At 43.0% G+C, this 11,729-nt stretch overlaps 1 protein-coding gene across 1 annotated transcript; it reads right to left on the reverse strand.

Annotated features, from left to right (window-relative positions):
• Window positions 1–580: 580 nt before the first annotated feature.
• Window positions 581–6,253, reverse strand: LOC128466725 (vomeronasal type-2 receptor 26-like). The gene is made up of 3 exons (XM_053448266.1): window positions 6,077–6,253; window positions 3,292–3,415; window positions 581–1,705 (listed from the first exon to the last, which is right to left on the reverse strand). Exons 1-3 carry the CDS (start codon window positions 6,251–6,253, stop codon window positions 801–803), a joined length of 1,206 nt encoding a protein of 401 aa, XP_053304241.1. The 3' UTR covers window positions 581–800.
• Between the last annotated feature and the right edge of the window lie 5,476 nt (window positions 6,254–11,729).

The raw sequence follows: 11,729 nt of genomic DNA on the forward strand, positions 1-11,729 counted from the left end.
GTCGTTACTTTAGGACACCGGGTTATGTGTTACATGGTTATTCTAATACACTTTACATTCTGTGTGTATCTTTATTGCGTGATTTATTATTTTGTGTGGAAGGGGTCATTTTCTGAATGGGTGGGGTTAGTAAATATCACTGAGTGGAGGCCGCCATGTTCTTCTCTCAGATAGGCCGGGATCATTGGGATCCAACCACCGCAGAACACCAGCATGCTGAAGGTGATGTACTTGGCCTCATTAAAACTGTCCGGTAATGTCCTTGCTAAAAAAGCTATAATAAAACTAACAGCTGCCAGAAGCCCCAAATAACCCAGGACACAGTAGAAGGCGATAACCGAGCCCTCGTTACACTGCAGGAGAAGATCAATATCAGGTGGGCACTGACAGCTACTGACGATACAGTATTAAAGTGAACCTATATCTATATATTTTGATCTGAGAAGCAGAGATATTTGGCAACTTCTAGTCATAACAGAAAATTCATCATGCGGGGCCACTCAGCCCTTCTTCCAGGGAGTGCTCACTGGATTTGCCCTTTGAAACGTGCAGGGAGGCTGATGTGAAATGTTACATTTTTCCTCAAATAACATGAAGCATACAGTTTAGTGAATACACCCTTATGTAATGCGGTTTTGGTTGGGGTTGTGCTTGCTTGTGTGTAGTGTTGTACTTTTATTATTTTGAGCTCTCGGGAGAACGTGTTAATGCAGATTAGTCTATCCCCAGTGGGTCAAATACCTTCCGATCCATATACTTCCTGGTTATTGACCTTGACAATATCAGGCACATTCCCCATTCTAAGAGCCCGCTTTTAGTAAGTGTTTCTTTGTATTCATGCTCGGTTTCACCAAAATTATATAACATTTTGGAAAAAATATACAGCACAGAATTCCAGCGCTGGAAGCTAATATAGCAAAAATCTCTACAATCACAGTGTTTTTGCCCATGACGCTCATATAAGCCGGGATAAAAGTGACCCAGACATTGCAGAAAACCAGCATGCTGAAGGTGATGTACTTGGCTTCATTAAAACTGTCCGGTAATTTCCTGGCCAGGAAAGCGACAACGAAACTCACAGCGGCCAGGAAGCCCATGTACCCCAGAACAGTGTAAAAGGCAACTACTGACCCCTCATTACACTGAATAACGATCTTTCCAGGAGAGGAGTGAGTGTTCATTTCCTGGTACGGAGGAGAAATAGACAACCAGCAGATGCAAATGACCACCTGAATAAATGAGCAGACAAACACCACACCGTTGGGTATTTTGACCCCCATCCATTTCTTCCAAGTGCTGCCGGGTTTGGTGGCTTTGAAAGCGATGCAGACCATGATGGTCTTGGCCAACAGAGAAGACACAGCTAATGAGAAGAGGATCCCAAAAGCAGTTTGCCGCAGCATGCAGGTTACATCCTCAGGACGACCGAGGAACAGAAACACACAGAGGAAGCTCAGGATGAGGCAGACCAGGAGGAGGAAGCTGAGGTTCTGATTATTAGCTCTGACAATGGGGGTGTCCTGGTATAAAATAAATATCCCCAAAATAATGGAGGTTACGACAGACATGAAAACTGATATAGAGCCAAATACAGATGCAACTGAATCCTCTTTGTAGGACAAGAATTCAATGGGTTTTGGAACGCATTTATCCTTCTTCTCATTAGGATGTTGGTTTTCAGGACATTTCTGGCAAGATTCTCCATCTATAAGATATTTTAACATTTTACTAAAACATAAACAGTTTCTATAAATTAAGCCAGTTGTGGACAATGTGATGCCATGGATAATACGTCCCCGTTACTGTAACTTCCTTTAGTAAAATCCTCTCTTTTCCTATTAGGAGGCTGAACCCATTCCCCATTAAGCTGTGATGGTGTTTTGTTGACTGTCTGGAGAGCTCACTGAGTTAGGGTTACTCCCCAACAAGTCTATAGTGAGTTCAACAGCAGATGAGGTCTACTGTAGGGTTCCTGTCAAACTTGGTCAATGCTGAACCAGCAAAGGTAAAAGCCATCCATAGGAATGAGAACTTGATCAGCCAATCAATATTAGTGCTACCTGCATCACATATAATGAGTGCCTAGCAGGTTCAACATGGTTTCTCTTAAGAACTAACAGCGCTCTGACTAGGTGGTATATTATTAATTAGGAAATATTAACTCGACTGTGTTCATTCGACTAAGACCTGCATATAAGAGATGTTAATGGCCTCTGTACAGGGAGATATTTTGTGCACAGTTGATGTACATATGGGTCCACGATGTCGACGTGTGGAAAACAGGGTGGACCAATGCTCCAAACTAGGAATGCACAGAAACATCGTTGGCCGAAACATATTGCAGAAATAAAAGGAAAATGGCACTATCGGCAAATTGCTGAAGTAAAAGAAAAACGGCCTAAAATAATCATCTGTATCAGCTCTGCTGCTTACCTGTGTATTGCCCGCACAGTGCAGCGTCTCTTGTTCCACTTAGGGGAAGCAGAAACCCAGCAGAGTCACGTGAATTTACTCACGTCACATGACTGTGCTCCGTTCCTGCTTCCCCTGGGCAGATCAGGAGATAAGTTGTTTTCAGAGGGAAGCGGTGGCCCCTGCGAAAGTCTGTGAACAGCACAGGGAAATCTGCAGTTCAGGTAAGGGGGTGGAGTAGGGTTTATGAATGAGTATGCGTGATTGAGGTAATGAATGTTTGCAAATGAGTAATATATGTGTGATAGCATGGATGTGTAAGTGCATCCACAGGCATGGCACAAGAAGGCTGTAAGTTATGTGCAGACTCCTTCCTGCAGGGCTGCATTTTATCTGGGCTGGCAGCATCAATACACAAGGGGGGCAGCTAGCCAGGTTTCAGCATATATTGGCTGCTTGTGCATGATAGGAGTGTGATTGCTTTATTAAATATATATGATTGCTCACAGCAATCACACTGCCATCATGCCCAGCACGCACTGGTTGCCTGGGCATGATAGGAGTGTGATTCCTGTTAGCAATATATTAATATTGTTATTGATTTTTTTTTCCCAATTTTGGTGTGTGACTTACTTTTAATAAAGCGTGGTTATTTTTTTAATATTTTTTTTAAAGATGGGGATGGGAGTCATTTTGGTCTTGAATTTTCATTTCCGTGCATCCCTACTCCAAAAGCCATATTTTCAACAGATTGGATGTCCAAGCCGGGTTTGCTAATGTGATTTATGACCTTTCATTAAACCATCATGGGCAAAGGTTACAGATAGCGCAGATCCCCCCCTCAATAAACTCTGGCGTGTGTAAAACATTGCTATGCACCTGTTGTGTTGGAGATCTCTCCTTCGGAGCACGGGACACAGTCGAAGCAGCAGGTGTGCTTTCCTTTGTGCCAGACTCGTCTATAGCCAGGAGGACAGTCTTCAGAACATCGAGAGCGAGGAATCTTAAAACCAAGAAATCAGGATTGGAGGAAATGTGAGAAGAAAGTGCAAGTGTCATTGGCCATTACTCTGCCCATGTTCCACCCATCATCCTCTCCTAAGCAAACCTTATGATCCTCTGTTGCACATGCTTTTTTCCCACCATCATCCCTTATGCTTCTCCTGCGGTATGAAAGCAGAAAGGCCGGGCCCCTGCTTGGCTTTGCCAAGTCCATGCTGTACCCTTGTGGTAGCAGCCCCGGTCACCAAATTAATGTGAAAGAAAAGAAGATATTGGAGTATAAACTCATTCTAAAATTTGACACCATTCATTCAGGCCTAAACTCAGCTTTATGTTGCACGGTCAGCACAATGAGTCTTACACAAAGACACAGATTTAAGCTCCCAATTATGAAAACATGTTTTTTGACAGCTTAGTTATTTATTTATGATCAAACTCCCCTGTCCGTCCAGGGAGCCGATATCATCCGCCTATACAAGGGACCATTTTCCAGTTTTGAAGCGATCGCTATGCTTTACCTTTTACTTTTAACCCCTTCAATCCCAGGGGTTTTTGGTACCTCTAGTCCCAGAGCAATTTTGCCATTTTTTGCGTTTAGTTTAGTGATTATTCTCTTTTCCTGTGAATAGTGTACCCATGGAAACTATATATTGTTTTTTGAAGGAGAGATAGAGCTTTCTTTTGATACCATGGTTGGATGATTAGCTGAAAATTTAGAATTAGAAATTTAGTAAAAAATAGCAAAAATTACAGTGATGGAAAATCCCCTCCAAGTTTATCAATTCAGGTGTCCTGATTTCAGAAATATCTAATTTTATACAGATTTTCTTTACTTTCCTAGCACCAGGGAGCATACTATAAGGTGTACATTTTCTGTAGAATTGTTATGCCTATGGCTTAACGGGTTTGGGGGTTGTGAACGGGGCAGGAGGGTTATACTTTTATTTTTTTGGTATTTTTTATATATTTTTTTTAAAAAAACAAAATGGTTAGAGGTCCTCTTAGGGACCTCCTGGATGTGTTATTAATGCCAGTGATGTCTCAATGACATCACTTAGCTCACTTTATTATTATTTTTTATTATTATTTATATTATATTATTTTAATTTTTGTATTATTATTTTTTAAGTGAATAACCGTTTTTTTTTGTTTTTTTCTCTTTCAGCATGGGAGGAGGGTGAGAGACATGCACCAATCACACTGTGATCTCTATGCAGGTCCTCACAGACATGCATAGAGATCACAGCGTCTGTGCCTCATCGGAGGACAGGATATCCCCTACCGGTGAACTTCCATGTTACGTCAGCAGTGATGCAACCCGGAAGGCAATGCCTGATCGCGCGATCGGCCAGTTTAAAATGTAACAGCTTTCATGCCGGAAGCTGTTACATCAGATCAGACAGCTGTCAGGGGGGAGTCCAGGCTGTCAAACAGACAGCCTAATCTCCTGTGCAGCAGCAGGGATGTGTCCCTGCCGCTGCAAGAAGGGCTAGACATACTGGTACGTCCATATGGGATTCATGGGATGCGTTTTTTGGACGTACCGGTACGTCCATAGGGGATTGAAGGGGTTAAACTTTTTTCAGGCATCACACTCCTTTTCTACCGTTTTAGTCTTTACTGGACAGAGATGAGAAACCAGGTGTCACAGCTAGCTAATGGATAACCAGACACATTAACGATACCAGCCGTCTGATCACTCACTTAACCATTAAACACACCACAAAAACCACACCAGAGTGGTAATATGCTGCCACCACCAAGTTATGTTTTAAGCTGACTACAGCTAATGGATACTTCAGTAAGCCCAGCACCGCACTGAACAGATCAAAAATGTATAAAACCCAATTTAAGTAAAACAAGTAACGCGGTTTATTCCGGCTGTCTCGGAAGGTAGAGTTCGGTTAGAGCACAGAGACAGAAACTGGAATAATATGTGGTTTAATCTGACAAATGTCACTGTGCTTATGTACAAAAATATGAACAAAGGTGATAACAATTTAGACACACAGCATACGACACAGTTTGTAAAAAATAAAACAATGAGAAACGCAGAAAAGACTAATTATACAAAACCCATATAGGTCATCTGCGGGAACCTCAATGTCCTTGTTGAGTTTGTTGATGATTTTCTGTGATGTTCTCAGAGAGGTTTGCTAATTTTTTAAACAACAGTAAATTTTTTCCCCTGGTGAGATGTTCCGCCCTTCCAGTGTCACAGAGAGACGTCCCAGGCCTAGCCCTTAGTATGACACACACACATATACTCTTAACGTACATCTGTTAAGATTGACAGATCTCATTGTGTCCTCAAGGTGACCCAAGCCCAGCATAGAAGACCATCGCCCTAAATTCCATATCATAGGGGAGGCACAGCCAATGGTCACTGAGGCTGAACCTGAATGAATTTATGGCAAGACAGGTTCTTTGCTGCAGACAAGGCCTAAGAGAAATGGATGCCTATTGGTGCAAGAAACTATCTGGTTATCCAATACACCCTATATATGCTACAATCTTACACGCACACAGTATAACACGGCATGTAGATTAGGCCTTATCTCTGCATTTAATGAGTGTAATATACACAGGGTGAGTTATATGTTATTTGGAACAGTTGTTTCTGATGTTTGTCTGGGTAATAAGTCACATATATGTCACTGACCTCCCGTGAGTGGTTTTTCCATCTTATGAGGCTGTGATTGAGGAATAATTGTTCTCCTTCTGGAGCTGATACTTTGAAGTGCCCGACACGTTCGTGTAAGATGCTTTTATTGGGATATTGTGCGTAATTCCTTATTTCATAGAAATTCTCCAACTCTCCCTTCTCATTGAAGCTCATTTTCATATTACTGGCACCACGGAATTCAATTCTTCTCAACAGTATCTAAAATAATGAATATGCACATATGAGGGGGGTTTCAGCAGCTTGATGACATTGCAATATTTATATCAAGATTTCACACAATAGAGCGTGAGGAAGTGAGGGAGAGAGAGAGACTCTATACAATTCTGGAGATCTCTGGTCAGACCTCACCTAATGTGGAAAAACCATCACCCTCTTCCTAACATTAATGCCAATGGCTTAGAAAAAGAGACCTCTGACATCTTTAAAGGCTATGTGATCCTCCATATTTTTCTGTCAGCAAAAAATAGGAAGGTAAAAGTGCTAAGAACAATAAAAACAGCAATAAAATAAATAGAAATAGAAGGTATTCTCTATGATCATAGATCTCTTTGTGTGGGGGGTGTGGTGGTCAAAAAGTAAATGGTTTGCATGATCAGAAATAGCAGGGGTTACCAGAGGAAGAGTTTGTCAAACAAAACAGGAGGTGCAATTGAAGTCACCTATATAGATTTTAGTAAAGCGTCTGACACCGTCACTCATAGAAGAATTAGAAATAAATTGCAGTCTTTGAGTTTGGATGCCAGAATAGTTGAATGGATAAGCCAATGGTTGAGTGAATAGAGGGAGAAGGTTGTAGTTAGTGGGTTATATTCAGAGGAAGGGCTTGTCACTAGTGGGGTACTTGTGGGTCAGCATTGGGACCTGTACTTTCACATTTTTATTTGGACAGATATATCTTTTTGCAGATGATACAAAGGTCTGCGACAAGGTAGACATTCCAGGTGGAACAACTCAAATGGCGAATTTAAGTAAATCAGAAGAATGGGGGAGAGAGCGGCGGCTGCAGTTTAATGTTAGAAGAATGGGGGAGAGCGCGGCGGCTGCAGTTTAATGTTAGAAGAATGGGGAGAGTGCAGCAGCTGCAGTTTAATGTTAGAAGAATGTGGGAGAGCGTGGCCGCTGCAGTTTAATGTTAGAAGAATGGGGGAGAGCAGCAGCTGCAGTTTAATATTAGGAGAATGGGGGAGAGCTCGGCGGCTGCAGTTTAATGTTAGAGGAATGGGGGAGAGCTCGGCAGCTGCAGTTTAATGTTAGAAGAATGGGGGAGAGCTCGGCAACTGCAGTTTAATGTTAGAAGAATGGAGGAGAGCGTGGCAGCTGCAGTTTAATGTTAGAAGAATGGGGGAGAGCAGCAGCTGTAGTTTAATATTAGGAGAATGGGGGAGAGCTCGGCGGCTGCAGTTTAATGTTAGAAGAATGGAGGAGAGCGTGGCGGCTGCAGTTTAATGTTAGAAGAATGGGGGAGAGCAGCAGCTGCAGTTTAATGTTAGAAGAATGCAGGGTTGCACGGGGAGAGGCATTAGTGGCAGGAAGGGGATATGATTCGGCCACTTATATAGATCTGTGGTCAGGTCTCACCTAGGGTAATGAGTACAGTTCTGGAGACCCCATCCCCAGAAGGATATCGACACATTGGAGAGAGTTCAGAGGAGCTACAAAAATGGAAAGTGGTCTGCAGGGCCGGCCGAAGACTTAACGCCGCCTGGGGCGAAGTTTAAAACGCCGCCCCCCCCCGACGCCGGGGGGGGGGGTCGGCGGCGAAGTTTAAAACGCCGGCGAGTCTCCCTGCTCTGCCACGGTTCCGGCTTGTAATGCTGAGCGCCGGAAATTGACGTCACTTCCGGCGCTCTGCATTACAAGTGCAAAGTGCCGCCCCTTCTAAAGTGCCCCAGTCTGCCCCATTATAGGGCCGGCCCTGGTGGTCTGCAGGACAGAAATTATCAGGAAAGATTAAAGGATCTCAATAGGTCCGGATTGGAGGAAAGAAGAGGAGATCCAATAGAAACATTTAAATACTTAAAGAGATTTAACAAAATACAGGAGGCTGATTTAAAAGGAGGAGTAATGTTCAAACAAGAGGCTTAGATGTAAAGTTCTACTTTTTTCAGAAGGTAGTAGATAAATGGAACAGTCTCCCAGCAGCAGTGATGGAGGCTAATACAGTGAGGGAATTTAAACTAGCCGAATCTTATCTGCCGTCACATTCTATGTTCTATGATGCAGTTTCCTGCTTTTATTTTGGTGCAAACCATTCCCAGGAACAGACATTTCTAAATAAATCATAGTGCTGTTCAAACCCTGTAAATGTATCAAATGATTTTAGAATTGTCTGACTACTGATATAACATTTTTATACAGCAGAAAATCTAAAATCTAAAGAAAATATACACACTATATGACCAAATGTATGAGGCCCCTCCTACTTATTGAGTTTAGGTGTTTCAGCTGCACCCGTTGCTAACAGGCGTATAAAACCCAGCCCATAGGCAGCCGTCTCCAACGGTTATACTAAAGAGCTCAGAACCTTTAACACAAGACCCTGTCATGGGATGCCGCCTTTGCCACAAGTCAGTTTGTGATATTTCTGCCCTGCTAGATCCGCTCCAATCCGCTGTAAGATCTATTATTGTGAAGACCACGCATACTCACAGAGCTCCAAACTGCCTCCGGAAGCAACATCAGCGCAGGCACTGTGTCTCAGGAGCTTCATGAAACGGGTTTCTATGGGCGAGCAGTCTGTACACAAATCAAAGATCACCATGCGCAATGCCAACTGTGCACTACAGTGGTATAAAGCCACCTCTACTGGGCTCTGGAGCAGTGGAAATGTGTTCTCTGGAGTAATGAATCAACATACCTGGGAACTTCTGAGCTCCGGCTACCCAGAGCCTTCCCTTGATGTTGGTGGGCATCTCCACTGATGTTGGGCCATTTTATCCTGGTCATAATATATGAGCACTGTACTTATTATCATACCTGGGAACTTCTGAGCTCTGGCTACCTGGAGCATTCCCTTGCAGGATGCGGAGAGGACCGCCCACTGACGCCGTTGGGCTATCCCGCAGACATCGCAGGAAAAGCCTCAATTTAAAGGGAAAATTGGTGGGGAGGGGTGTGTGTCAAGACCCCGCCCCTGCGACCCGGAGGATTCAGGTGTTGATCCGGAGAACCGGAGAGTGCCTAATACCTGCTGCAAACTTTGGTGGGGGAGGAGTAATGGTCTGGAGCTGTTTTTCAAGGTTGGTCCTTTAGTTTCATTGAATGGTAATACTGTATTTGCTCAATTATAAGATGACCCTCATTATAAGATGACCCCCCAAAATTTGAATATTAATTTATGAAAAATTATAGGAAAAATGTTTTTACTAATAAATATTACTTCACATGTAAATTATTTTTCATATTTAATAAAAACTATGATTAAAAAAAGGATATGCAAACATTCACCGGCTGCCAGAGAGGCGGATCAGGGTCCCCTGCAGCGCTGCGGGGGATCTGGATCTTAGTCTTGTAGTCAGACCTCTATTTGATGTCTGATTAGACGATGATCTCAAATATAAGACGATGGATATTTTTCAGAACATTTGCTCGTCTTATAATCGAGCAAATACGGTATTAATGCTACAGCATGCAAAACATTTGAGACTTCCATTGTATACTACCAACTTTGTGGCCCCAGTTTGGGAAAAGCCCTTTTTTTCTATTCAGCATGACTGTGTTCCTGTGCACAAAGCAAGCTCCATAAAGATATGGTTTGACCATTTTGGTGTGAAAGCACTCGAGTGGTTGCCTAGAGCCCTGACCTTAACCATAACGCAGACTGTTGGACTATTGCAATGATGACTGTGAACCAGAACGTCTAGTCCAACATCTTGTTACCTTTCGCCGGCGGGTCTGTCCAGGGAGCTCCTCTGCTGCCGTCCTCGGTGCTATGGAAGTGCACACACGTGCACGCTGTCATGGCGGCCAGGAATCCTTACCCAGCAACTGCGTACGTCACGCTAGGGGGCGGGTCCTCCCGCCTTTTTATCTGATTGGCTGATTATTGCCTGCAGCTGTTTGGCACCATATTTAAACCCACTGCTCACTCTAATCTGAGCCCTTGTGTGGTACAAACGTTATCACTGTCTCAGTGTGCTATATTCTGATTTACTGGTTTCCTGACTCCTGCTTTGTTCCTGACTACTCTTTGATCGCCGCCTGGATTGACTTTGGATTGCTTTTTGGACTTTGCCTGTTTGCTGCCTGCCTCGACCTTGGACTGTGACCTGTTTATGCTATTGGAACTTTCCTGCTGTTGTCCCACTATTCCTCCTACAACTACCCGTCCTGAAAGCTCACCATTCTGCAAACGGGACCCGTCTCTCGTCGAATTGTTACACATCTGTGGCTAACGTCAAAAATGCTCTTTTGGCTGAATAAATGCAAAATTCAAACAAAACACTAGAAAATGTTGTGGAAAGCCTTTACAGAATAGTGAAGGGGGGGGGGCAACTCCATATTGATGGCCATGGTTTTGTAATGGGATGCCCAACAAGCTGCTATAGGTATGATAGTCAGGTGTCCACATACTTTTGGTCATATATTTTTAGTTTGAACTCCATTACCCCATAGTTAGTTTTATATAATGTTTTATCATTCCTCTTTAATTTCTCTGAAATGTAATACAGCAGTAAATGGAGAGGCCAAATCATAGCATAGACGGATTGAAGCACATGGCATGTAGTGTGAATTGTCTTAGTGTTATAATGCTGCGCGCCAAGTCTAGTGATTGCATCCGTCCTGCTGCAGTTTATTAATGATGTATTCTCAAGTCTTGCTATGAACTTATTCCATCTAGAGTCTGAAGTTAAACATCTGAAGTAAAATAATAGTATGTATTCCAATAAAATGTCATTGGGTCGATTTGATGGACTGATATTCTCTAGAAAATTCTGAAGTTGTTGGTTGTAACAAGTAGGACGAGTAAATGCTAAACCTCCATCAAAAGGAAATTGGTGACTTTTATCCATATGTAAGATTAAATTCCAACTTGCAGGCATAATGTAAATCCTGGTTTGAAAGATAGGATATTCTTTTAGATACAAAAATAGATCTTTCCCATAAACTGTCCCAGTAAGTATAATGATCTTGGAGGTCGCTTTCTTAAGGATGACTTGTTGTCTCTCCATCACTTTTATTCTGTCTTGGGGATGTGGCGGAAGCATCTTTAGTGTGAACTCAAAGCATACACCGTGTCTTTCACCCAAGTTTTTCAGTTCCAGAGTCTGTCTCTCTCCAACATCATCATCTGAAGCGAGGATACCGACCCAGTTCCACCCAAAATGTTTGAGAAGTTTTACAATGGCATCAAACTGAACCCGGTCACTCGGAAGGGTCTGGAAAAAAGACCGGTATATTTGTTTGTTTGTTAGAAGAGGATCTGTCGCTCCGTAGCTGATCTGGAACCATAGAAATAAAAACAGTTGAGTAGATGCCAGTGAGATGTATAGAATGTATAGTGAGCCCATGGAGCAGAATCTACAGAAGGGGGCATGACCTCTCTGCAGTCCGTCCTAAATGCTGCTGCTAGACTTATCTTCCTTGCACGCCGCTCCTCTCCTGCTCCCCCACTCTGTGAAACCCTCCA

Source organism: Spea bombifrons, chromosome 1, assembly GCF_027358695.1.
Source record: "Spea bombifrons isolate aSpeBom1 chromosome 1, aSpeBom1.2.pri, whole genome shotgun sequence".
NCBI lineage: Eukaryota > Metazoa > Chordata > Amphibia > Anura > Pelobatidae > Spea > Spea bombifrons.

Coding starts and splice junctions, on each gene's coding strand:
- LOC128466725 (XM_053448266.1), bottom strand. CDS start 6,253: ATGAGCTTCAATGAGAAGGGAGAGTTGGAGAATTTCTATGAAATAAGG. Junction 3,416..6,076: donor GGAAAAACCACTCACGGGAG/GTCAGTGACATA, acceptor CTTGGTTTTAAG/ATTCCTCGCTCTCGATGTTC. Junction 1,706..3,291: donor AGAGATCTCCAACACAACAG/GTGCATAGCAAT, acceptor AATATCTTATAG/ATGGAGAATCTTGCCAGAAA.